Source organism: Patiria miniata, unplaced genomic scaffold, assembly GCF_015706575.1.
Source record: "Patiria miniata isolate m_02_andy unplaced genomic scaffold, ASM1570657v1 HiC_scaffold_30, whole genome shotgun sequence".
In the NCBI taxonomy this organism is placed as follows: domain Eukaryota; kingdom Metazoa; phylum Echinodermata; class Asteroidea; order Valvatida; family Asterinidae; genus Patiria; species Patiria miniata.
The window spans coordinates 7,144,689-7,168,117 of NW_024037070.1; the positions used below are offsets into that span (position 1 = coordinate 7,144,689).

At 40.6% G+C, this 23,429-nt stretch overlaps 1 protein-coding gene across 2 annotated transcripts in view; it reads right to left on the reverse strand.

Annotated features, from left to right (window-relative positions):
• The window catches only part of LOC119739201 (F-actin-uncapping protein LRRC16A-like), a 49,144-nt gene that overhangs the window by 4,001 nt on the left and 21,714 nt on the right, over positions 1-23,429 (reverse strand). Inside the window, exons 11-29 of one of the 2 annotated variants that reach the window (XM_038214045.1) lie at positions 23,320-23,423; positions 22,321-22,475; positions 20,462-20,572; positions 19,755-19,824; positions 18,923-19,104; positions 18,004-18,058; positions 17,393-17,496; positions 16,380-16,517; positions 15,452-15,644; positions 14,687-14,815; positions 13,631-13,741; positions 13,127-13,299; positions 12,076-12,163; positions 10,010-10,138; positions 8,391-8,489; positions 3,795-3,858; positions 3,032-3,437; positions 1,462-1,572; positions 128-273 (exon numbers count right to left, since the gene is read on the reverse strand). In XM_038214045.1, the coding sequence (XP_038069973.1) occupies positions 128-273; positions 1,462-1,572; positions 3,032-3,437; positions 3,795-3,858; positions 8,391-8,489; positions 10,010-10,138; positions 12,076-12,163; positions 13,127-13,299; positions 13,631-13,741; positions 14,687-14,815; positions 15,452-15,644; positions 16,380-16,517; positions 17,393-17,496; positions 18,004-18,058; positions 18,923-19,104; positions 19,755-19,824; positions 20,462-20,572; positions 22,321-22,475; positions 23,320-23,423 (2,568 nt within the window). The remainder of the gene's footprint in view (positions 1-127; positions 274-1,461; positions 1,573-3,031; positions 3,438-3,794; positions 3,859-8,390; positions 8,490-10,009; positions 10,139-12,075; positions 12,164-13,126; positions 13,300-13,630; positions 13,742-14,686; positions 14,816-15,451; positions 15,645-16,379; positions 16,518-17,392; positions 17,497-18,003; positions 18,059-18,922; positions 19,105-19,754; positions 19,825-20,461; positions 20,573-22,320; positions 22,476-23,319; positions 23,424-23,429) is intronic. The other variant, XM_038214046.1, reaches the window with a different exon arrangement.

Below are 23,429 nucleotides of genomic sequence, written 5' to 3' on the forward strand. Positions count from 1 at the left end.
ATCCAGACTCCAATCGGTCTTAAACATATAGTGTTAAAAACCAGCCAAGCACGCATTTATACCCTTATTAATCATCAGCCAAACACAAACAACAAGCACAGGCCATTTCAAGTTTCCTCTGCCCTACCCTCTTTAGGAACAGCAGGTTCTGACACCTTGGGAGCTACATGAGGCTGGCTGTCCTGCCTTGTGTCTGCCGCAGCTGGATGCTCCACTTCATCTGAACTTGGCAGGGAGTGCTTCTTCTTGAACATCCCCTTGAACCCCCCAAACCTACAAGCAAGAGAAAAAACAAAGGTGTTTTACTCAGTGGGTACTGACTCTTCCTCCTCTCCTGCAAGCCGAGGAGAGGAGGAAGAGTCAGTGGGAAGAAAGGAGGACCCGCAGGCGGCAGAGGCTTCAGGCAGCTCCCGTCGCCACCACCACCAACTACACCTGCAGCAAATGCCAAAGGATCTGTGGCTCCCGCATTGGGATCTACAGCCACAGCAGGCGCTGTGCAAGTACAACGGACTGACCAAGGCACAGATACTCCATTGTCTTCCGAGACAGACGGATGCCAACAACAACCCACGGTCATAAGCTTCCGTCTAAAAAACAAGCCCCAAAAAGGTTACACTTTTTTCTTTTCTTTTTAGATCCAACCTTTGTTGGTCTTTTACTTGGAGTCACAAAGTTTGTGCAGAGAGTGCTGTTACTGAGAGCAACAAACCAACCGAGTTTCACTGATAACACTGAAGCAAGAGGGGAAAAGTGTAAGTTAAAGGGAAGATACAACATTTGCAAACATCAAAAACAAAATGATCAAATAATAACAAAATACTTTACTGGACTGTTTAGAGATTGACAGTCTAAAGCATCCTGTAAAATCATGGCTCCAGGTGTGCTGACATTTTCAAGTAAAGTGTTTTTTTTTTTTTTTAAAACAACTCCTGATTTTTCATATTTAGTTATTCTGCATTTTCTTTGCAATTGATTACAGACCTGTGAGGGGGTACAAGCCTGCTAGACTGATTCTCAGACATTACAATTCCCCAAAGTCTATAAATTGCTCGGTTTTGTATTAAGTGAGGTCTGGGATACAGACAACAAGAACATGATGGCTTTCTATTTTTTTTTCAGCATTCACGAACCCAAAACGTAAAACAAGTCAGTGTAACAATATTTTGTATAACAACCTAATCCTGCAAATCCAGTTATTTCTGAAAGTTACAGCAAAAGCAAATGTTGTATATTAACAGCTGGCATTTCACATTGATAAAAATGGATGGTTCCATGAGATTTTTGCAGGATTTTGTACATGGAGGGTATATTATTTTTACGATCTAACGTCAGAGTAACTCAACTACAGGTATATTTTTGTTTGCAAAAAAAACCCTGTCCTTTACAATATATCAGTGATATACATGTACTTGTGGCAATATAAAGCTAAGATATAGGTTATTTTTTACCAAGACTTACTTCTTTGTCTTTACATGCTCCTCTTTCTTGGGTTTCTCATCAACTTTCTTGTCTTTCTTTTGGAACAGCCCTTTCCTCTTGGGTTTGAGTTCAGGGGATCCGATGTTGTTTCTGCAAGCATGGCAACAAAATATGAACCAAGTTTTCGTGGAAAGCAGTGATATGGCTGGTTGGGCTTTGCCGTTAAAAAGTATGGCCAGCCCGGACCTTTGGGCCAAAAATCTTCACATCGTCAACTCTGAAAAATCTCACAGTAGAGCTGCTGTTACTTAGTGGGCTCTGTTCGCCAACAAAAGAGGGCGTGTTTTTACCACTTTTGAGAGCCGTGTGGATGGGACACCCAGCACGTGCGCACTGTGTTTGTGCGCGAAGTATGCATGACTTCCTGAATGTACCAAAGCTATTAGCCCTAGCGTCTTAGCATGAGCGTCAGGCGTCGTCGAATTTAACTTGCGATGGTCTCCCAGACTAATTCCCCCAATAACTTTGGATCGTTCGAAATACGCAGTGGATGGACCAGGAACCAGTATAGGTCTCCCCCACCTCTCCTTTTCTGCCCGTTGAAAGGGTACTTGTGCACGTAGCCCATAAAGCCAGGCTTCCAAGCAGCCAGTATTGGGATTACAGGAGCCCCCGGGTTCCCATCTTTTCCTGGGCCAGGCTGTTCAAAGGCCAAGCCTGGCCAGCCTTTTTATTCCCTCCCATTAGAGTGCAGTTGTTTACAGTGTAGGCTCTCTTAAATGACGTCACGTCCTACAAATTGCCCTGTGCATCAGCATTTGGTGTCAAATTTTCAGGACGTGCATCGGCTGCACTGTATTTCAAAGAAATTTCAAGCAACATGCGCGCGTATAGAACATTTTGCACACATGCACCCGATGGCGTTGAATATGCAGATGGGCAATTCCACGGTTACTCACGTTACATTTTTGATGTACTTTTGAGTTTCCTTGGGCTGTAATTACCTTACTGAAAAGGTTTAATAACTATTATCCCCATGGTAGATAGAGTAGACCTAGACTTACCTAAGCACCAAAGATGACATTCAGAAAAATGTGTTATGTATGATAAACAAGACACACAAAATTATTCACGTTATGTAACGTGAGTAACTGATTTTGTGCGTCTTGTTTATCATACACAACATATTTTTCTGGATGTCATTTTTGGTGCTTAGGTAGGTCTAGGTCTACTCTATCTACCATGGGGATAACAGTTATTAAACCTTTTCAGTAAGGTAAATACAGCCCAAGGAAACTCAAAAGTACATCAAAAATGTAACGTGAGTAACCGTGGAATTGCCCAGTTGCAATTTGCCTACGAAGGTAGTGTCCTATGAGAGAGATTTATTGGTTCTTCACTAAAAAAAAAAGTAACTTGAAAAGCAAGTACAATTTTGAAGAGTACACAGCATTCACCAACAATGAATTTGGTAAGATGTCGAATAATTGATCATTCAGATTTCGATGCTCAAATGTTTTGGAGTTTAAATCATGAAACCCAAAATGTATGATGTAAAAACACATCTGGGAAAAACAAAGGAAAAATAGAACACAGTCTTCCAACTCACACAGTGGGAGCAACCGAGCTGACAGTTTTAGCGGGCTTCAAGTCGTTGAAGCCGGTCGAGAAGAAGTCACTGATGCCCGTATCCACAGGAGGGGCACTGTTGGCGTTGGTAATGCTGGGGGTAGGCTTCTGCACCGGATTGGCCGGTCGGGTCGGGCGTTGCCGCGGAGGCTTGACACGATTCTTCCTCACGTCAGTGAGTGTCTGCGTCGAGGCGACCTCATCTAGGGCCTTCGTGTCAGCCGCTGCTTTCTTAGCGGTCTTCTTGTCAACTTTAGGGACAGGGGACTTGGGCTTGGTGGGGCTTGGGGGAGGTTTGGAGATGGCTGCGCCGTCCGGGCTGTCATTCTCGAGCTTGTCACCGCCAGAATCTGTCTCCTCTACCTCGGCCAGAGTGAGTTCAAAATCTGCGACAAGAAGTCAAGGTCGGGGAATTTTAACATGCAAATCCATGGGGCAACATGTTAGTAAAGAAAAGGAGTGCCTGTTCTTGCAATCCACAACAGCATGACTCTTGCTAACTGCACAGTAAAATGAGGAAAACAGTTAAAAATTTAAGACTGATCTCAGCAAACTATGAACCAGTCTCACAATATTTTACAACTGAATTGCAAAAAGTTTCGAGAATTCAACTCAGATGATGTCACTTTTGTGGTCATGAAGATGTAAATTTCATGGAAATCAATTTATAAAAAAAAAATCACAAGAAAAATATGCAGATAATAACGAATCGGCCAACCAGATGGTCTTTCAAGGTTTTATACCTTTCATTATCACAGAGCGAGGGCGCACTTTGCTCATTTTCCTCTGCAGACCGGCCTCTGACTCCTGACGAAAACAAACAATGCAACAAATTAGAAACAGAATTCTCAATGACCTTAGTAACAACATACCATTTAAAACTGGACTATAAAAAGCTTCAAAAAGAATTCTAACAGTTACAAAAAAAAAGGAAAAGAAAAGGGACAACCATTAGTCTATTAGTTATCAATGCCAATTTGATGAGGAGCAGCACCCAAGGGTCAAATTCCATGTGATACCAGTTACAGATTAGGGATTCCACAATTTGTCTTTAAGCAAACTTGAATCCTGGATCCTGATTGGTCACATCATGGCGGTAAAGCCTGGTATTATGCTAGTCTTAGTCCAAGCTTGGATGTAATTTTTAGTCCCCTAATGCAGCCGCTTTGCCAATCCATCTCGAGAACTTTGGCAGCGCTGTCCAGGACATGTCGAGCATTCCTCAACCGCATGCATTAGCTTGAATACAGCACCCCTGAGGTATGATCTGAATTTTCTGGGTAGCGCTGCCGAAATTCCCACGACTGGATTGGTTCATCCCGTTGTTAGCGACCTCTACTGTCGCGGCTGCTTAAGCACACTTGTCGGGGACCAGCTGTATGAGGGAGGAACAACCAGATCTTGGATCAAGGCTAGTATTATCCCATAATTCACAGTCTATATTGCATGGAATGCATCAGATTTCCTTCCCTAAGCTGGGTGCTTTTTCCTATTTGGACAACCACTGAAACATCACCACAGCATACAGGTTACATCTCTACTGAGCGTCAAGTTTGCTTGAAGCCAATCGTGTGTTATCCCACTTGCACTCGCGGAACAAGAAAAATGAGGTGTGTCTGTGTTCCACATGCCGCTCAGTCTCCGGCCTTTTAGAATATTGACACATCTTTGTTCTCTGTTCCACTTATGCTTGGGTATCCGGTGTTGAATTATATCTATCAGTTGTTAAAGAAGCTCACAAGCATGCAGCATACACAACCAATGACAACTGGTGCTATTGCCTCCAATGTCAACTTTCAAGACATTTACAGAATTTTTTTCAAGTGACTACACTTTACATGCTGAATACACCCATCAAGCAAAACCTTGGTGAGGATTGACGAATACCCCCCCCCCCCTTTATAATGTTCAAACAGCACACTCTGTCGGACTATAACATTAAAGAGGAAGGGCACACTATCTGATAGAATACCAGGAATATAAGTGGACTTCAAAAAAAGATAATACGAAAAAAATTACATGGTTATGACGCAAACCTTACGAACATTATCATTTCAGGAAATGATATTTGTCCTAGGCAAAGGATGAGTACCTTCTCTGATATCTCTCACATACAAAACATATACAATGGAACCCTGATAAGAAGAGCACTGTTAATACAACATCCTGCTTATAACAAGGAAAACGTTAGGCCCCAAGTCTTTGTTTTTTTTTGTTTTTCTTTGTTTTCTATTACTGATAATACAAGGCACCTGTTATAACAAAGTAATTTTTAAAGTCCCAAGGACCTTGTTACAAAGGTGTTCGATTGTAAACACATAGTAATGAGTATTTAGACAGACAACAATATTAAAGAATTTTCAACTTGGATGAGTAATACTCGAATGAATATAAAGCTTGAGAAAGCTTGAAACAAAAGGCTTGATTCTGGCAAATACTGACAGATAGACAACCAGTAGTGGACAAAGGAGTGCCATCCCATGTATGGAGGAGTATGAGCACATGGACAAACATACAAACAACTGTGGACAAACAGACAACCAATGAGGTGTTTAATACAACAATGCCTTCTGGGAAGCATGTATGAAGATTCATTTCTGGATCTGAAATTAGTAAAATTAACAGTGATGAGCGAGCAAAGTAAAATGCGAGTCGATAGGAAATGAACTATTTTACCAAAACTACGAGTGAGTTTTAATTGTTAAAAGAAAAGTTGTTTTCAGAATTGGTCACAATCCTGGATTTGTTTTAAAAAAATATATATTAACACATCATCTTACAATGGACAATTCTATCACATTTTGTAACACTTACAAAAAATGTTTTAAAGCAATTGTCACAGTCCCCGCCTTCACTCAAAAAATGGTGTATTTATCAATTTTCAAAATTCATATCTTCCTGCCTTAAAAGATTTTGTCTCCATAAGTACTATTAAGAAAGTGGCCCCTCCCTAAAATAAGGATACCTAAAAGCATGAAAAATTCTGTGTCACCAATTTGGTCCTCAATAGATTACTTTGTAGTCGACAGGTATAAGGAAAGGTCACGGTCATAGGGTAGCATTCAGTGCAACATTTCATTCAATATCAATTGTGCTCAAAATGAAATATCATAACACGTATAAGGTTATCCATGAAAACAAATGCGAGATAGCAAGGTCTTCCTCGGATATGCACATGCAAAAATGTCAATCCTTTCATATATAACAAATCCTCAAAAGTATGATGCATCAAGCAGCTAAGGCTAGGTTCACACATTCCCGATTTTTAAGCCGAATCGCTGCCAATACCAATTCTTGAGTAAATCAGGGATGGTTCTTGGCAGCCTCGGGATGATTCTGTTCGTTTGGTGAAAGATCGTTAAAGATTGGGAAGCGCCCCGACAAATTTGAACATGTTCAAATTTGTCGGGGTGATTCTGGAGCCAATTTCAATTCTTGGTTTTTTGTTTTTGTATATAACTACTTCGGGAATGTGTGAACCTAGCACAAGAACTTTTTTAATGTGTCACAGTTATTGTGCGCCATGTAAAATGAGTAGTTTGGCCTCTGTGCGAAAGAACATACGTCAATTTAATAGCTCAGGTTACTGACACAAAAACTTTGACCTGTCCAAGCGTTAGCCCAGTGTTCTTGATGCCAGCTTGCCCAAACCAATTCGGTATCTTGCGAATAAGTTTGCGAAAATACTTAAAGCTGATAGCTCAGTACTAGAAGCTGATAGCTCAGTTATACTATACGTTTTGAGAAAACGGAAAAAACATATGCACAGATTTCTGGTCTCCTAGGTGGATTCCATTGCACTCTGCTTTCAATCCAAAATTTGTCTTTTCATATTTTGAATTGCACTCTCCCCGTGTACAACCCCTACATCAGCACTCAGATGTGATTCTCAGTGGTAGATCCAGCATTTACGGAAGGGGGGGGGGTGCCCAAAATGGAGGAGAAACCCGAAAATACAAGCGGGACGTGTATTTTCTCATGTGGGTGAAAATTTCTGTCTTTAAATAACCAGTTGACAAGACAAGACGCATCTCCTTAGCAAATTGTGAAAAATGTAGGGGAGGGGGCATGCGCCGTCTGTGCCCCCTCCAGTTTGCGTATGTGATGTCCAGATCCCAGTGATGGGTAGTTTTCACAGTATTCAACAAATATCTTCGAATTATCGTCACTTTTTCAAAACACCTTCAATAATTGTTTTCTTTCAAACAATAGCATTTCAGACAAAAACAAAATTCACAGGGTATTTGGTACCAGTCCTATCTTTACTTTGAGCACGGTTTTCTCATTAAATTTGTAAATGAAAATTCGTTTTGGGGTTAGCACCAATGATTTTTACACGCCTTTAACCATAAATGTTAAACTACTATACTCTTAGAAAAAGACACACAGCTACCTTAAACAAATTTGGTATTTACTTTCAAGGAAGTTGACAAGATATGAGAGGAATCTACCATTACCTTTTGAATTTTTTTAGATTGAGGAGAAATGTTAGAGATTATGAAATTGTTACAGTGCCGGCGATATGCCATTGGATAAATCTGCTCAGCCGAAAAGAACTGCTAAGCAAAATAATAGATTCAGATGCGCTGTTGAACATGTTCCTCAATGAAGCACGACAACTCTCTGCAAAACAGGCTGGATGGTTAAAACAAAAACCTTCTTGGCCGATTGAAGAAATAAACAAACACATTTTCTTAACCCTCCGAGCAGCGAAGTGGTGATTTCAATCTCCACATTTTCCAAATATGGGCATAATGTTTTTTTCAATGGGCCAATAAGGCCAAGATTCCATGTAATCATCACCCCTACTATACACCACAAGCCTGTAGAATCCCATTGGCCAGATCCTACCCACTCCCGAGTAAGGAGTGTTGAAAGACAGAAGCCAAGATAGCGCCCGATGCCTTTGTGCAGTAATGGGAGATCTTAGTGGCCAACCCCTAAGTGCTGCCGATCCCTTTGTGTCAACCCCTCGTGCCGCCAGGAGCCCAGACAGATTGTAAACAATCCCTGGCCATGTGTGCCCTATATCTTGTGCATGTACAGGCATGCCAGGATTATTGAATTATAAATACATGTGGTGATAAAATGCACGGTGTGATTTTTTTTGATAAGCTGCTCGGAGGGTTAAACAATATAAGTCGGGTGAGTTTTCTGGCAGGAGAGTTAGTAATACTAGCTTCATGCATGCTGGAGTGTGCACTGTTTCAATGGGCAGGGTTTGAGTCCACAGGCAATTGCAGCTGAACCAAAAAAAAAAGGAAAGAGGCAACAACGAAGGAAGTGTGAGAGTGTGTGAGAGAGACACGGAGGTCCTGGTGTTCAGGACTTGGACCTGCCTTGAAGCGCACTGACTCACTACGGCCGATCTCTCGTTTCTGGTAGCGGGATGCTCTCTGGTTGTCAAGCCGACTCGTAGGCGAGGTTGCCTCCGGACTCTGTTGGGATGGGGGGGGGGGTTAAGTGCCAGCTTATCAGTCAAAGCTTGGCTTGCATTTTTTTTTCATAAACTAAAACAACCCCTTTATCAGTATGGAGTCAACTGCTTTTAAGTCCAAATCAACAAGTCTAAAAGTAACAATGCTTTGTTTCCTCAGTCCAAATCAACAAGTCTAAAAGTAACAATGCTTTGTTTCTCAATAGCCTAATTGTTAGTCAAAATGAAATGCTGCCAATTGTTTCATAAAAGGAACTCGTTTTTAAAAGCTTTTTTTTTCATTTCAATTAAAAATGAATGCAATAAACCATAAGCTCTTTATATATATATATACATATGTCTATATTTGCGGTTTTTTTTCTCCAATATATATATTTTAGTGAAATGCAGTTAGCAAAATCTGTTTTCTTCTTATTTTAAACCACAGCCTAAATTACCAAACAATGTTTCTCAAAAAAAATAAACCATAATTCTCTATTAAATTAGGGCTACCCACAACTTGCTAATCAACCATTTTCTAGACACCCAATCCCCCCGCCCCGGAAAAAAAGGCATTAAATCTGTTGATCACTGCCGCATATATTCAAACAACAGCATTTGTTTCTACAGGACGCACATGAGCACATGATTTTTAAATGCAAATGATTATAAATATCCCGTATCAAACAGCAGGGAAAACCCCAGCAGGCTGTATCATGCAGATGATGGTTAGCTCTGTAACACCCAATTAATGCACCAAACCCTTTGAGTTCAATCAAACTGGGGGGAAGTCCTGCTTTGTTGCGGAAAATGTATCGAACTTTCATTTTAGGACTCATCTATTTAAACATCTGGGATCAGTTTTATCCACAGTTTGCCCAAAAAAATCTGATCTATATGTAAGTTGTTGGGTTCTGTTGGGTATGTTAGTTGTTGGGTTCTGTTGGGTTCTTAATATCGTCGCAATTACACTCAAAGCAGGAGGTCGTGGGTTCGAGTCCCACCCGAGTGATTTTTTCCAACTTTCACTCGGGAGGTAACACACTGAGTATACAGTGTTTAAAAAACGTCGGTGAAGGGCAAAACCTAATTTGATTTATATCACCCTGACGCAAAATTCCATCTTATAATAGTTTATGCGGTACCCGCTGCTATGTACATCAGATTCGAACCGGCCAACTGATCCCTTTAGCTCGGTGGTCGAGTGGTAAGACATCTGCACTAGAAAGCAGGAGGTCGTGGGTTCGAGTCCCACCCGAGTGATTTTTTCCAACTTTCACTCGGGAGGTAACACACTGAGTATACAGTGTTTAAATAACGTCGGTGAAGGGCAAAACCTAATTTGAATTACACTCAGGTCGCACAAAATCAGCGACTAGTTTGTTACCGATGGTCGTAGCTCAGGCGCAGCTTGATCCTGAAAAGTCAGTCGCCGACTGATCTGTATCATCGCAAGGTCGACCTGAGGACAGCTTTACACTGCTGGATGTCTGAGAATGTACATCATTAAATCAATGGAATGTGTTATCAATCAGGCCTTACCTTAGCTTCGTCATCTTTGTCTTTCTTCTTGTCTTCATCTTGTTTGTCCTCAGCGTCATTATCATTCATCTCCAAGCCGTTAGTCAGAATGGATCCTTTCCTCTCCCGATAGTCAACCAGCTGTACTGACTACAGAAAAAAGTCACCCCCCCAAAAAAAAATATAATTTTTTGAAAGGCATACAGGATCAATTGCTTTTCATGCATTTCGATCGTTTTCCAATAATACCATTAAAAATCCAACAAAGAACGTTCAAACCCTAACTTGTTGAAGTTTCAGCTCAGTCAATATTACGATTTTCAAGAAAACAAGGAAAATCACGTACATGTCTTAATTTCTCCTTAATCTATATGACAGCAAGCCAGATGGAATAAGTTCACGGAGTAATTAGTTCCAAAACGATCTTTAATCCAAGTATGCTTTTTGATACAAATTTGGTAGGTTACTTTTGGGATAAATGCAAATGATCCTATATGCTTTTAATGGCACTTCTCAAAGGGGAAAAGTTTTTTCTTCCCGGACTATTCTGTTGCCATTTTATAAAAAGACGCTACATGCAAAATCTAGTGCATCCTTTCTTGTTATGTAAATACCAACATGTACATATACTGTCCTTTTTATGTTTAGTATTTAGGCACTGTGTATGGATGCAGAGGAAATAAAGTAAAGTAAAAAGCAAAGTAATATTTGGGTATTTCGTGAGCTTTAATGGTAGAGTTGATCATTTGTAATTTGTGAAGTTTTTTTGCTTGAAGCAACAAAAGTGCTCAAATCTATAGATGGGTGCTTAACTAACTAACCTGATGAAGTTTTAGCTCTGTGAATGCTGTACATGCATATTCCGAGAAAAATAATATTCTAGGATCTTGTTTTTAATTCAACAATTGCCTAGTCATGTTTTGAATTGCGCCCGAAATCAGCATCCGGGACACAGGCGATTGCAGCTACGTGATTTCACGCGCTGAACCGATGAATAATATCAACCGCGCCCGCGTGTGCGTCGTGTCAATGCTTGCGCGCATCCATTCACGGATGCAACGAATTACAAAACCAAATACTAACGGAAATTTCCAAGGATGCGTCACTTGACACATCTTTGGAATTGGCCTTCCTTTATTGTTTTCTTCAAAATGACAGCAAGCCAGAAAGAATAATTTCACAGGGAGTTTAGTGCCATTACTGTCTTTAAACCAAGTAAGTGTTTCATCAATTATTTCGTCAGTTACTTTTTGAATACCTGTAAATGATTTATCTACCTTTAACAGGGTACAACTAAGAATCATTCAGCTGGTTGTTGTTGTTGTTTTATGCTGCACTGTCTACTGTCGGTTTATTTTTTCTGTGTTTTTTTTTAACTGGCCTACGGTGCTTTACTAGTAAAAAGCATAGGTTGCTTTGCGGGCAATTGATAAAAAAGGCAAGCTAATTGTATGAAATAACAAATTCTCAATTAAATTGTGTAAAGTTGAAAGAAATCCAACACTAGCAGATTGTGAGCTAATAACATGTACAATTGCATGCGGGCTTGTGCTGTGTTTTACACTTGTGCTGTGCTTTCTTGATGCCAGATCGAGAAAAGTTGCTGAAGTGGATGAGAAATTCTCCACGATTTTCACGAAATTTCCAAGGTCATTATATTTCTTTCACAACCATGATGGCCAATACCAACCCACCCATTATTAATTCACTTAATTTAACCCTCCCTCTCTGGCTGGCATTTTCAACACGACCAGCCCAGCTGTCAAAATACATCAAGTGACTTTTTTTAACAGTTGAGTGCTCCCTGCCTTCATAAAGCAGGATTGACTGGCTGTGATTGTTATGAAACATGATATAGCTATGCTTTGACTGTAGGCGATTGATAAGCCAGCTGCGCCTACCAGTCACCTGTATTTGTCTTTTGATGGAATTTGACTGTCGCAGTGCCTACAAGAAATATGATCCGACTGTTGGTGACTAGCCTGTATAAAAGGCATGGCAGGGGGGCAGGATTGATTTTTTTGACTGTCTGTGACTGTCCAAACAAAAGGCAGGTTTTAATAGCAAACTGTAACAGCTGCACTTACCAATTTCTGATAGCTCTCTGTCAGCTGCTCCATGATCTCATCAATGATAGTATCTGAGATGTGGCTGGCCATATTCAGATGGGCCTCTCTGTGTACGGCAAAGCAGAAGTACAGTATATAAAAGGGCTGGCAAGCACCGTTAACGCTAGAACACATGGATTATACTAGCCACAGCCAGATGGATAGCTAGGCTTATGTATGTACATGTATTACTTTGCCATGGCAGAGCTGGCACTCAGGCACTCCCTGTGACCTATGGGTTCTATGCAGGACAGATTCTGCAAGCTGCACTTTGACAGGTGAAAATGAACACTGCTTTTTCTAAGCACAGTCGATATATCGATATCACTCGATTATTCAATATTATTTTGATATCGATACGACGATAGCAATTTTTTAATCATAGTGTAATATCGAAATTTTCAGTATTGAGGAATGATATCGAAAATATCGAAAAATGTGTCAGATTATCATCAAAATAAATCTCCCATTTGTTCTTTTACTTTGTGTTTAACGTTTGCTGTATAATGAAATAAAACTCGGCGGCAACTTGTGCTTGAGATTCAAAATAAAAACATTGCAAAATGCCAAGCAGCGTCACTTTGTGCTCTGCGTTCGCTGGAATTCACGGTCTCCCCAATGTAAAACCTCAAAAGAAACCGCCCGTTCTGGACAAACTCTCAGTGCTGAGATTTGTTTTTTTAAAAGCTTGAGCAAATAGGCTCAAGAGAAAGCCGCGAAAAATTGGGACTTAATTTTTTTTTTTAATCAAAGTGTCATCTTTATGGTCTTTGACTTTTACATGGGATAATTGATATATCGAGTATTCTCGATATTGTATTTCTGATAAACATGTATCCATAATTTAAAATTCTGATATCGACAGTGCTTTTAGCTTTTTCATGTTTTTCCAGCACCAATGGCCACAAAATATCGAACAGCTCAGTGGAACAAAGTCTGCTATAAATTAATATCCCTTAAACTGGTACATTTCGTGACATTACGACAAATGGAAATGATCCTGTATACCTTTAACAATGCAACATCTTACCCCGTTCTGTTGGAGATGGCGGCCCCGACTTGCTCCACAACATCCTGCAGGAACCTGGGCGGTATTTTGGTCTGCTCGTGGCACATGTTCTCTAGGCTTTCCTTGAGGACCTTGTTCAGCATGACGTTACTGCATTGCTCGCTGGCTGTGTCTATCATGCCCGCTGCGCTCCCCTGTTCAGAGGTGTTCAAGCCAGTTGGTTACTTTACTTAAATTGTAATCTTTGCACAAACATTCCTTATATACAGTATGTTAGGTTAAACCATAGCCATTAGCTGAACAATTTTTGGTTCAGAATTTTTAAGCTTGACAATGGCAAACAAACATTAATTCGATTTAATTCAATCCATCAGATATGAATTGAGACGCTTGGAACTGCTTGGAAAGAGCTCAGAGTTACGTTGATCTGCTGTTCACTGAAAATTGTATCAATGTAAGGGATTTTTTTTTTGCAGATCTGAAAGTTTATTTGTACAATGTGTTAAGGGGACTACTTTTGCTGACCTCTAGTTGTGATTCCACAATGCTCCTCAGGTGACTCGCCATCTCGCCCAGTTTGAGCTTGAGACTCTCACTCTCTGCGTTCAGTGCTACCTGCTGAAGGGCGGCCAGCAACTACAAGAAAATGCACCCCAAAACACGCTGGTGATAAGACTTAGGGCAGATGTTGTCTCATATTAAAGTATAGGTGTGTGAAAAATCATATTGAAATTGGAGAATGAATTAGGGTTAAATTTCACATTTTACGGATTCCTAGAAATTATGCATACAGTCTTCAGAAGTGAAAAGATATCAGGGGCTGGAACTGGCATTTTGAACGAACTGAACTCATCACTGACACAAGGGGCATTGCCAGATCAATTTGAATGGGGGGCGGGGCATGGGCATGTGTGAAAAGAAATTTGCCGACTGACCCTTTATGATGAAAGGTAGCCAGTATTGTATATGGTCACCCAGCCAACGCAAAAATCAAAGGGGGGAGGGGTGGGATGGCTGGACACCATCTGACTCTAGGGGGAGCTGTTCAAAGCCATCGATCTCGAACACTATTGGACAAAAGGTGGCGCTCTTTGTCGTGACACATTTGCCGACAGACACACCGTTTACCTGACAGGACAATGATTTTGCTGATAAAAACAATTAATAGGGGGTTTCCTCCCCCCCCACCCCTGCCTTGCCCCGCCCCACAAAGCTGTAGGTGTGAACCCTGTTTTTTTTTTTTAATCTGCAAAAATTACAGTTGACAGGTTTTATTGAAAATTGAACTTTGAAGCAATTTGAAGGCTTACTGAAAAGGTTTTATTCACCCATTATGACTTGTATCACATCATACTATACTGCATTTATAACTCTTGGTGAATCCATAAAAAAAAACCCAGAGCACTGAGGCGATTTGGGGCGGTATAAGGTGAAAACAGGCAGGCGCTTTGGGACGGTACAAGGACTAATGTTTATGCTGACATTACGTGTCATTCCAAGACTGTTATCCATTTTTCTGAGGCAATCTTTCATCCTGTTGTTCAGCATGTCTTGTTGATTGAGACCCATTTCATGACCTACCTGTTTGGAGTTATCAGCATCCAGTATGTAGTCCTGTGCCTTATTGATGTCAGCCTGCACGTCGTCCTCACTGCAGTCAATCAATCCCTTGATGGCGTCCTGTATCTGCACCACCAACCTGTCCACCATCTACAACATAAACAATGGCAAGATTTTTGGTTCGCATACACTGATCTCTTTAAACCTTCCCTTGACAACCCATGCAAATACGTCACAGATATTATCAAACAAAATGAAGACTACATATGGAAGACTTTATTTTGTAAAGATATTGCTCTTAAATGCAGAGTTTTTCAGGCAATTTGCTATTTAGCAGGCTGATTTTTTTTTGACGCCGATCTTTTTAATATCGTTGCAGTTATACTGTGACAATATTAAAAAGATCTGGGAGCTGACACAGGGAAGAAGATAGAGAGACACAGGGGTGGAAGAGACAAGTGAGCTAGATGCATGCATGAGGAATCGTCACAAACGGAGGATGTGTGCCAGGACTCGGCTGTGGCCGACTTAATGAGTGAGTGAGTGTGCAGTTACACTCAGGTCGCAAACAAAATCGGAGACTGATATGCTCTCAACGGTCGTAGCTCAGGTGCAGCTTGATCCCAAAAGTCAGTCACTGACTGATCTGCGTCATCGTAAGGTCGACCTGAGGGCGGCTTTATGGTCGCAGGAGCAATTGGGTACAAGCATCCGGGCTATGCACGAGCATGGAGCCACCTCAGTAAATGGCACGCGATTGCGGTTGGCTGAATTGGTCTACCATACCTGGTGTGAGGTGGTGTAGAGGAAGCCCTGCTGTAGCCTGAAGGCCTGCTCGTCCTGGAACTTGTGCTGGCTGTGGTTCCTCTGAAGCAGGTTTTGGATCTTCTGCAGCGAGGCCGAGATCTTCTCGGGGTGTTTTTGCAAGGCAACGGAGAGATCACTGACGGGGGTGGGCATGTACTTCAGTGTGTAGTTCCTGCCAAAGAATCAAGATTTCTTTTCTGCTGGTATTGCTATTTCAAAAACTCATTTTACTGAATTCAAATATAAGGCCTTGGTTTATAAAAATGAAAAAGCCCGACAGAGACCCAACTTTAATATCACAGAAGAGTCCTAAACTTGACCCTATACAGGTAATATCCTACAGAACAAGGAGTCAGCTCACTGAGTATTCATTTCATTGAATATCCCAGATATCCAATTTGTGGACAAGTTTATCCACAATAGCCCATTGTATCAGGATGCTGAACAATTTTCCTAGAATCTTCCAGCTTTGAAGTTGGAAATTCCGGGAAATTTGTTCAGAGTCCTGCAACCACAGTCTTGAAATTTGAGATTTAGAAAGAATTACACATGTATGGTGCCAAAATGTTATTTACAATTTGAAAAAAGCCTGAGATTTGGCAATTGCAGGACTTACATCCCTGTGCAGTTTACTCAATGCAATGGGCCTATGGGCTCCGTGCACAAGGAGAGTTGGGGGAGATCACTTGGAGTGACACTGGAACACATTCCTGACAACGCCCGATGCCCACGCTAAGACGCTATGTCTTTGAGCACACTCAGAACAAAATAAGTCGTGCGTACTTCACGGAGCCCATGGGAGACAAAGTTATCCACAATTTATCCTAGATAACATGAGACGACTCCTCATTGGCAAAAGTGCCAGGAAAGAATCTTAGGAAATTTGAAACAGAGTTTCTGGACTCACTTTTCCAGAGCGCTGGCCAGGTCGTTGAAGCCAGCTACCCCTATGCCATTCCCATCCAGTTTGACTGTGTGAAGCTTGGTGTTGAGCTGAAGGGCCTTGGCTAGCATGCGTGCACCAATATCGCCCATGCCGTTACCACTACAACAAGATGGAAAAGAATTTCAAAGCACTATGCTCTCATGACAACTAGAAGGCAGACTTAGTAATTAGATTTTTTTTTTGCCTGACAAATCTTGACCTTGCATGTTTGATTTTATAGTGAAAAAAAAAATTCTGAAAAAGGACTTTTATTTTGTGTTACATCAACCCGCGATTAGACCGGTTACCAGAACTCATATTATCAAATCTTAAAGGGGCAGGAACCAGTTTACCCCATAAAGGAAGCGCGAAGCAAAATTCATGGTGGACGTGCTTCGAACGTATTGTTGACATCACGATGTTCCGCTTCGCTTTCGCGTGAAGCATGAACCAGGCTTAAGAATGGAATTATTGTTGGGATGAAAATAATTTAAAATTTGTTAAGTTATTGTTCCATTACTACAAGGGACAATTCTTTTGTATTCCTGGAAAAATTGCAATTTCAAGACACAGTTTATTTTTCAGGGTGAAACTCACAAAAAAAACACAGACAGCACATACATACTTAACAATGAACCACAAATAGAACAATATTTTTTAATTTATATCTTTTTATGCGTGTGAAGCAAGCAACAAATTGCATTTTTCAGGTACATATACCACACTAACAGACAAAGGAATTGACTGCAGGATATTACTGTGTGAAGAAGTCAACAGAGAAGTTGAAAAAGTCACCTTTTTATGGATACTGGGCAATGCTATGTAATACACTTAAAAAAAACCAGCATTAATATTTGACTTGTTCACATGCGACTGGAATTTTGTGCGACTGAGTAAAGTGAAGTCTGCTGGGATGTGTCTTGTGAAAAACAAACACCAAATACTGTACTGCAGAGCATGGCAACAAGAATAAGTTATTTGGTCTGTAGTCTCACCTGATGTCAATACTGGTCAGTGTGGTGTTACTTCCTAAGGCATTGATGATCTGGATTGTCTCAAACTTCATCTTGTTGTCAGCTAGAGACAAGGTATGTAGAGACTGCAGGGAACAAAGGGACAGCGATGGAAAGTGCAATAGGTCTCGTTCAACTGACGTCATTTCCTACAGACCATCCATGTGCATCGGCATTTTGAGCATCAACTTGCATAACGCGCATCAGCTGCGTCGTATTTCGAACACATTTTGAGCAACAAGCGCGCGTGTTTGGAACATATTCAACACTGCGCAATACCTGCAATTATAATATCATTGCAGTCAACCGGGTACTTTTACTGACATAATATTGCAGTCATCCTGGTACTTTTTATAAAAGCATGCAATACGCTGATTTACTTCTACCGCTGGAAGCCTGATATAAATAATAATATGTCATATGTAATTAACAAGGGGTAAAGCTTCCAAAATCTGATGAGCCCAATTTTATGTCACACACGTGACCGAAGAATGGCCCAAGATAGTCAGTCAGTCAGTCAGGTACAAAGAGGACACTTAGGCTAGCCCCTGTAGGACTGGCAAAAGGAACAACACGTCTTGAGATAGGCTTACCAATTCTTCATTCTGGATGACTTGTACGATGGCATCCAACACCTTCAGCAGTTGCCTAAAAGGAGACAAAAGTTTATTAAGCCGCTGCCAAGTAAAATAAGACTATTTAAGGACTGAGAAATGTGCTGGAATAAACAGGGATAGGTGACAAATCTGAAAAAAAATTCTACAAATGCGGAACGTTAGACCATTCAAGACAAGTCCGATCTTTGTTTGATCTGAAGATGTACGCTGGCAGAGCTCGGCCATATTCGTACTGATGTCCAGTGATTGCAGGGTCTTGTATTGGCCTGTCCAATCAAAGCCTTCATGATTATTCATGACTTACCTGTTATTGACACCAACCCCTATTCGTACTGATGCCCAGTGATTGGAGGGTCTTGTTTTGGCCAATCCAATCAAAGCCTTCGTGATTATTCATGACTTACTTGTTTTTGAGACCACCCATATTTTTGCTGATGTTTAGAGATTGGAGTGTTTACTTCTGGCCTATCTAAACAAACTCCTTAATAATTATTCATGATTTTGCTTGTTTCGAGACCGCCCATATTTTTGCTGATGACCAGAGATTGAAGGGTTTACTTCTGGCCTATCTAATCAAACTCCTCAATAATTATTCATGACTTACTTGTTGTTGTTTTCAGACTGCCCATACTCCTGCTAATGTCCAGAGATTGGAGGTCTTTGTTTCGGCCTACCCAATTAAAACGGTCATGATTATTCATGACTTACTTGTGTTTGAGACCGCCCATATTGTTGCTGATGTCCAGTAATCCGAGGGTCTTGTTTTGGCCTACCCAATCAAAACCTCCATGTAATTCTTGTATTGAAACCACCCATATTTTTGCTGATGCCCACTGATTGGAGGGTCTTGTTTTGCCCTATCCAATCAAAGCCTTCATGACTATTCATGACTTACTTGTTTTTGAGACCGCACATATTCTTGCTGATGTCCAGTGATTGGAGGGTCTTGTTTTGGCCAATCCAATCAATGAGTCTCGCTAGCTCTGCATTCAGCTCGTTATCACTGAGATTCAAGGTAGTAATATTGTTGACATGTGCTATGCTACCAGCAACGACTTGACCACCGTCTGACTTAAGCTGAAGAAAAAAAAGCATCATAAATGCTCTTGTAAGTCATATGGGCAATTCCACAGTTACTGGCATTACACTCTTAACTCTCTGCCTACAGAATATGTATATTATTTGATAGAAGGAAACAGTGGGGCTCGTTAGACACAAAGAGTTAAGTATTTACAAGATACAATTTGCGCTGGAAGAGGTAAATTAAATATTGGATTTTGCACTTTACTGACGTTTTGCACTTCACTGACGCGCAGAGTTAATGATTTGAGATGACAAGTTTTGTCAGATAACAGTGAGTGTGCTGAATACGCACACACAAAAAATACATCAGAATACATCAGTTGTGGGGTTACCATAGAGCTGCATTAAATTACTAGCACTAACTCGCAGAACAAATTAAGCCTGCTGGGCGCATCCATGTTTGTGCACAAACCTATGAAAAAGTTGAAGTTGAGTACGACTTTAGTCCGGCTATTTTGGTCTGGTTCCAAATAGTAGACTAGAATACTCCAGCTATCCTTCTTTTGAGCAAAGTTATTCCAACTATGGTTAACTATAGTTCGCGCTTAAACTTGCTCTCAGCCTCACTCAGATCACCAATACAAAGTATCAACCATGGCATGCGGATAAGCTCATTCATTTACATATGGCCTGAATAATTTTACCTCGTTACAGCTGAGGTCTAGCTCCACATCCTGCAGATTGCCGTTGGCTCCTATGCCCATTAGCACTTCCCTGTTAGTTCAAATTAAAAGCAAATACAAGAACTTTCTAAGTCTCAAAGAACTAATTGATTTTAATAATCCGCCAAATTCCATCAGAGACACTCAAAATTTGGTGTAATAAGAAATAATTTGTAGAAACATGGTCTTACAAATACAGCTTTCATGAAGGGTTAAGTGATGTGGTCCAATGGATACGGAGTTTGACTCTGTGATGGTACACGAGTTCGAACCCAAACTGAAAAAAATATGGTGCTTGTGTTCTTGGGCAAGACACTTTATTATAATGGAGTACCAAAGTGAATACGTCACGCGCACAAAATGTGTGTAAAAGACATTAGCGCGTGATTCAGCCCTAGAACCAACACGCGCGTGTACTCCATTCGTTTGCGCTACACTTTCTGGTTCTAAATGACGTCACAATTTCGGTACTCCATTGCCTCTCTCCACCCAGGAGTATAAATGCATACCAATGAAGGCATAGACCAGATTGCACCGATCTTAGGCTGCTGCAGAAAACTGATCTCGTGGCCTGGTGAGCGTGGTAATATTGTGAAGAGGACAGAAGGCCCCCAGGCATTAAGGTTGTGTTTCTCAGTGAGAGGTTCTTAAACAATTTTCTTAAAGATTACAAATCTTTAAGGACTTACTTGACCACTTCAGAAGGTAGCTTGTTCCTGGACAGGTTCAGGTACTTGAGCTTGGTGCTGGTGGCAAAGAACTGCTTGAAGGAGACTTGGATGGGAACATCCTTACCCCTCCTGAAAAAGGATTGGAATCCAGAGTCTGGTTTAAAGATATAGTCCATCATTTGTAATTTGTGCATTTTGTTCGTTTGAAGCAACAAAAGTGTTCAAAATCTAATGAAGGATACTGAACAACTAACCTGATGAAGTTTCAGCTCAGCTTCAGCTGCATATTCCGAGAAAAACAGCATTCTAGGATCTCAATTTCAAATCAAAAGTTGCTGAATCATGTTTTGAATTGTTTTGAATTGCAGCTATACGCGATGTCGCGCACTGATCCAACGAATTATAGCAACCGCGCGCGTCTGTGCGTCGTGCCAATGCTTGCGCACGCTGCGCCGAATAAGAAAACGAACTACTAATTTAAATTTTCCTACAGTACCATTGGAAAGGCCTTCTTTCGTTGATTACTTCAAAATGATAGCTTGCCAGAAAGAGTAATCTCACAGGGAGTTTAGTCCACTTACTATCTTTCAACCAAGTATGTTTTTCAACAATAATACGCCAGTTACTTTTTCAGATGGCTGCAAATGATGGACTATAGCTTTAATGAGATCAACAGCTGATGTGTAGTCAAATCCCAAAACATCCCTGGTAGTTCTCAGAGACGAAAGAGGAGAGTGAATCACAGCCCTTGTGTGCCTTATCAAGGATAATTTTCTGATCATTAAACCTATCCCTGCCAGGTGCAACAAACTGCATTAGGTGTAAAAGTCTGTGGAACCTTGCTGTATCGAGAATGGTGTATAAACGGCTGATTCTGAGACAATGGGAGTAGTCCCAGCACAATGCCACAGTTGTATCCAGCTGCAGTTGGTTACCACAGACTCTGAGGCAGTTTGGTCATGAGACTTTTGACCTGATGGATCTTTTAACACTAGGAAGGCTCCAACTTTGACAACTGTTGTATGCTGCTGCTTTTGGCAGGGTTTCTAGCCAAAATATCCTGGAGGGTTTAGGGTTAAGAGTTTGGCAGTCATATCCAATTTGAAACATAGTGACCATTAAGGCCATTCCATGAGAATGTGGACATGGCTGAAAAAAATTACAATCACCATAACCGGAAACGTGGTACCGGTATGAAAATAAAGGGGACAACAAGACCTTTTGTTCGAATGACGTGCCAGTGAGATGGAATATGGTTAAATGTAGCTTTTGTCAAAAAACTGGTATTTGCCTAAAATTATGGATTTTACATGCAGGTAGTCATTTTGGAACCTTGTTTTTACATGCAAAATGCAAGTGTTATTGTGCATTTGTATTTAAGGAAGAGAAAAAGGTGCATGTCCTATGCCAAAAGAGTTTTTTGTTTGATTATTAGTTTCTTAATTGTTTAAACTCGTACCAAAGATGGGCTAGATATTTTATGACTGATTATTTTCTAGTTTCATAGAGTATTTGATACAAGTCTTATCTTCACTTTGAACACGGTTTCTGGCTTTAAATCGGTTGGTACTTTTACGGTCAATTGCAAATGATCCTACACGGCTTTGAAGTTACGTTCTTTTTTTTTGCATTGTACAAGCACACCAGGGGTGTAAGTGACCACTGATAAAAACAGCTGAAAACACCTGAAAAAGGTGTAAAAAAGCTGAACTTTGAAAACCTCCTACACTTTTGTACACAGCAAGTGAGGAAAAAAAAGCTGAAATCCAAAACAAAAAAAAGCTGAAATCAGCTTTAAAGCTGAGATTTCACACCCCTGCACACATGAATGGATGGTGAATAATAATAGACAAACTTTCTCAGAAAGGTCCTGGTACCTGTAGGTGAACGTATTGCCGGCAAGGTTGAGGTGGGACAAGTTGGCACAACATCCCCTGAAGAGGGCGACAAACACGTTGTCCAGGGCACACTCCGTGTCGGCCAGGTTGATGTGCGTCAGTGCATTAGGTTGGGCCAGGAACCCTGTCAAATTCTTTATTAATGAAAAAAAAATGAAAACCAAACTATTATATATATCAAAGTAAAAAAAAAAAGGCAGAAAAAATGTTAGTTTAGATTATTTTATCTAAAATAGAAGCAGTTATTTATTTTTATGCAACAAAAATACCGCAGAATTTGTTGGGGGGACATATGAAAAAGAGATCATTTCCTTAATTAAAAAAAAGCAGTACGCTGGGCTTCTGTGGCCCATCCGACACAAACCAGATTTGTGCATGGACGCCAAACTATGTTTCAGCATTTCTAATTTTCCGCTGCATTCACAGGCTCATCGTATTTAATTCCACTCCACCTCATTTCAATACATTTTATAAACAGGCACACAATTAAAAATGTCTGCACCCACAATGCATCTGAAAGTATAGGTTGGCGTGGATACCAGGAACTTCTTAAAATCTCATGGAAGAAAAGTTTTTTAAGGGAAAAAACAATTGGCATCGTTCATTTTCACGAACACAAAACTCGATACTGTAACAGCCTTTTTCTCAGTATTTTACTTTTTTGACATGTCAATTAATGTGAAATATAAACAGCCATAACTTGTCAATGGACGAGCAACGAAGAGAATTTTATTCTCTTTCATAATACCTGCAACCCTCATTTCAAATTCTGATCATTTCTGTCTCATTTTGCAAGAACGCCTCACATATTTCAGTAGTTGATAACCATCAGTCTGTATATCTTTCAGGAGTACAAATAGTATTATTTTTTCCCTGCTGTTTCTGTTGTTGTTTTTTGTGAAGGGTTAAGAATAACCAAAAATCTTTCAGAAAAAAACCTGCTAGGAAAAAAAATGGAGAAAAAGAGAGCACACTCACACTGATGTCTCCATCCTTGAATGTGTTTCCTGACACATCCAGCTTGACCAGCGAAGTGGACATGAAGTTGTTCTGAACCAAAGCCTTGCCGAGGTGAAGAGTTCCTAAGG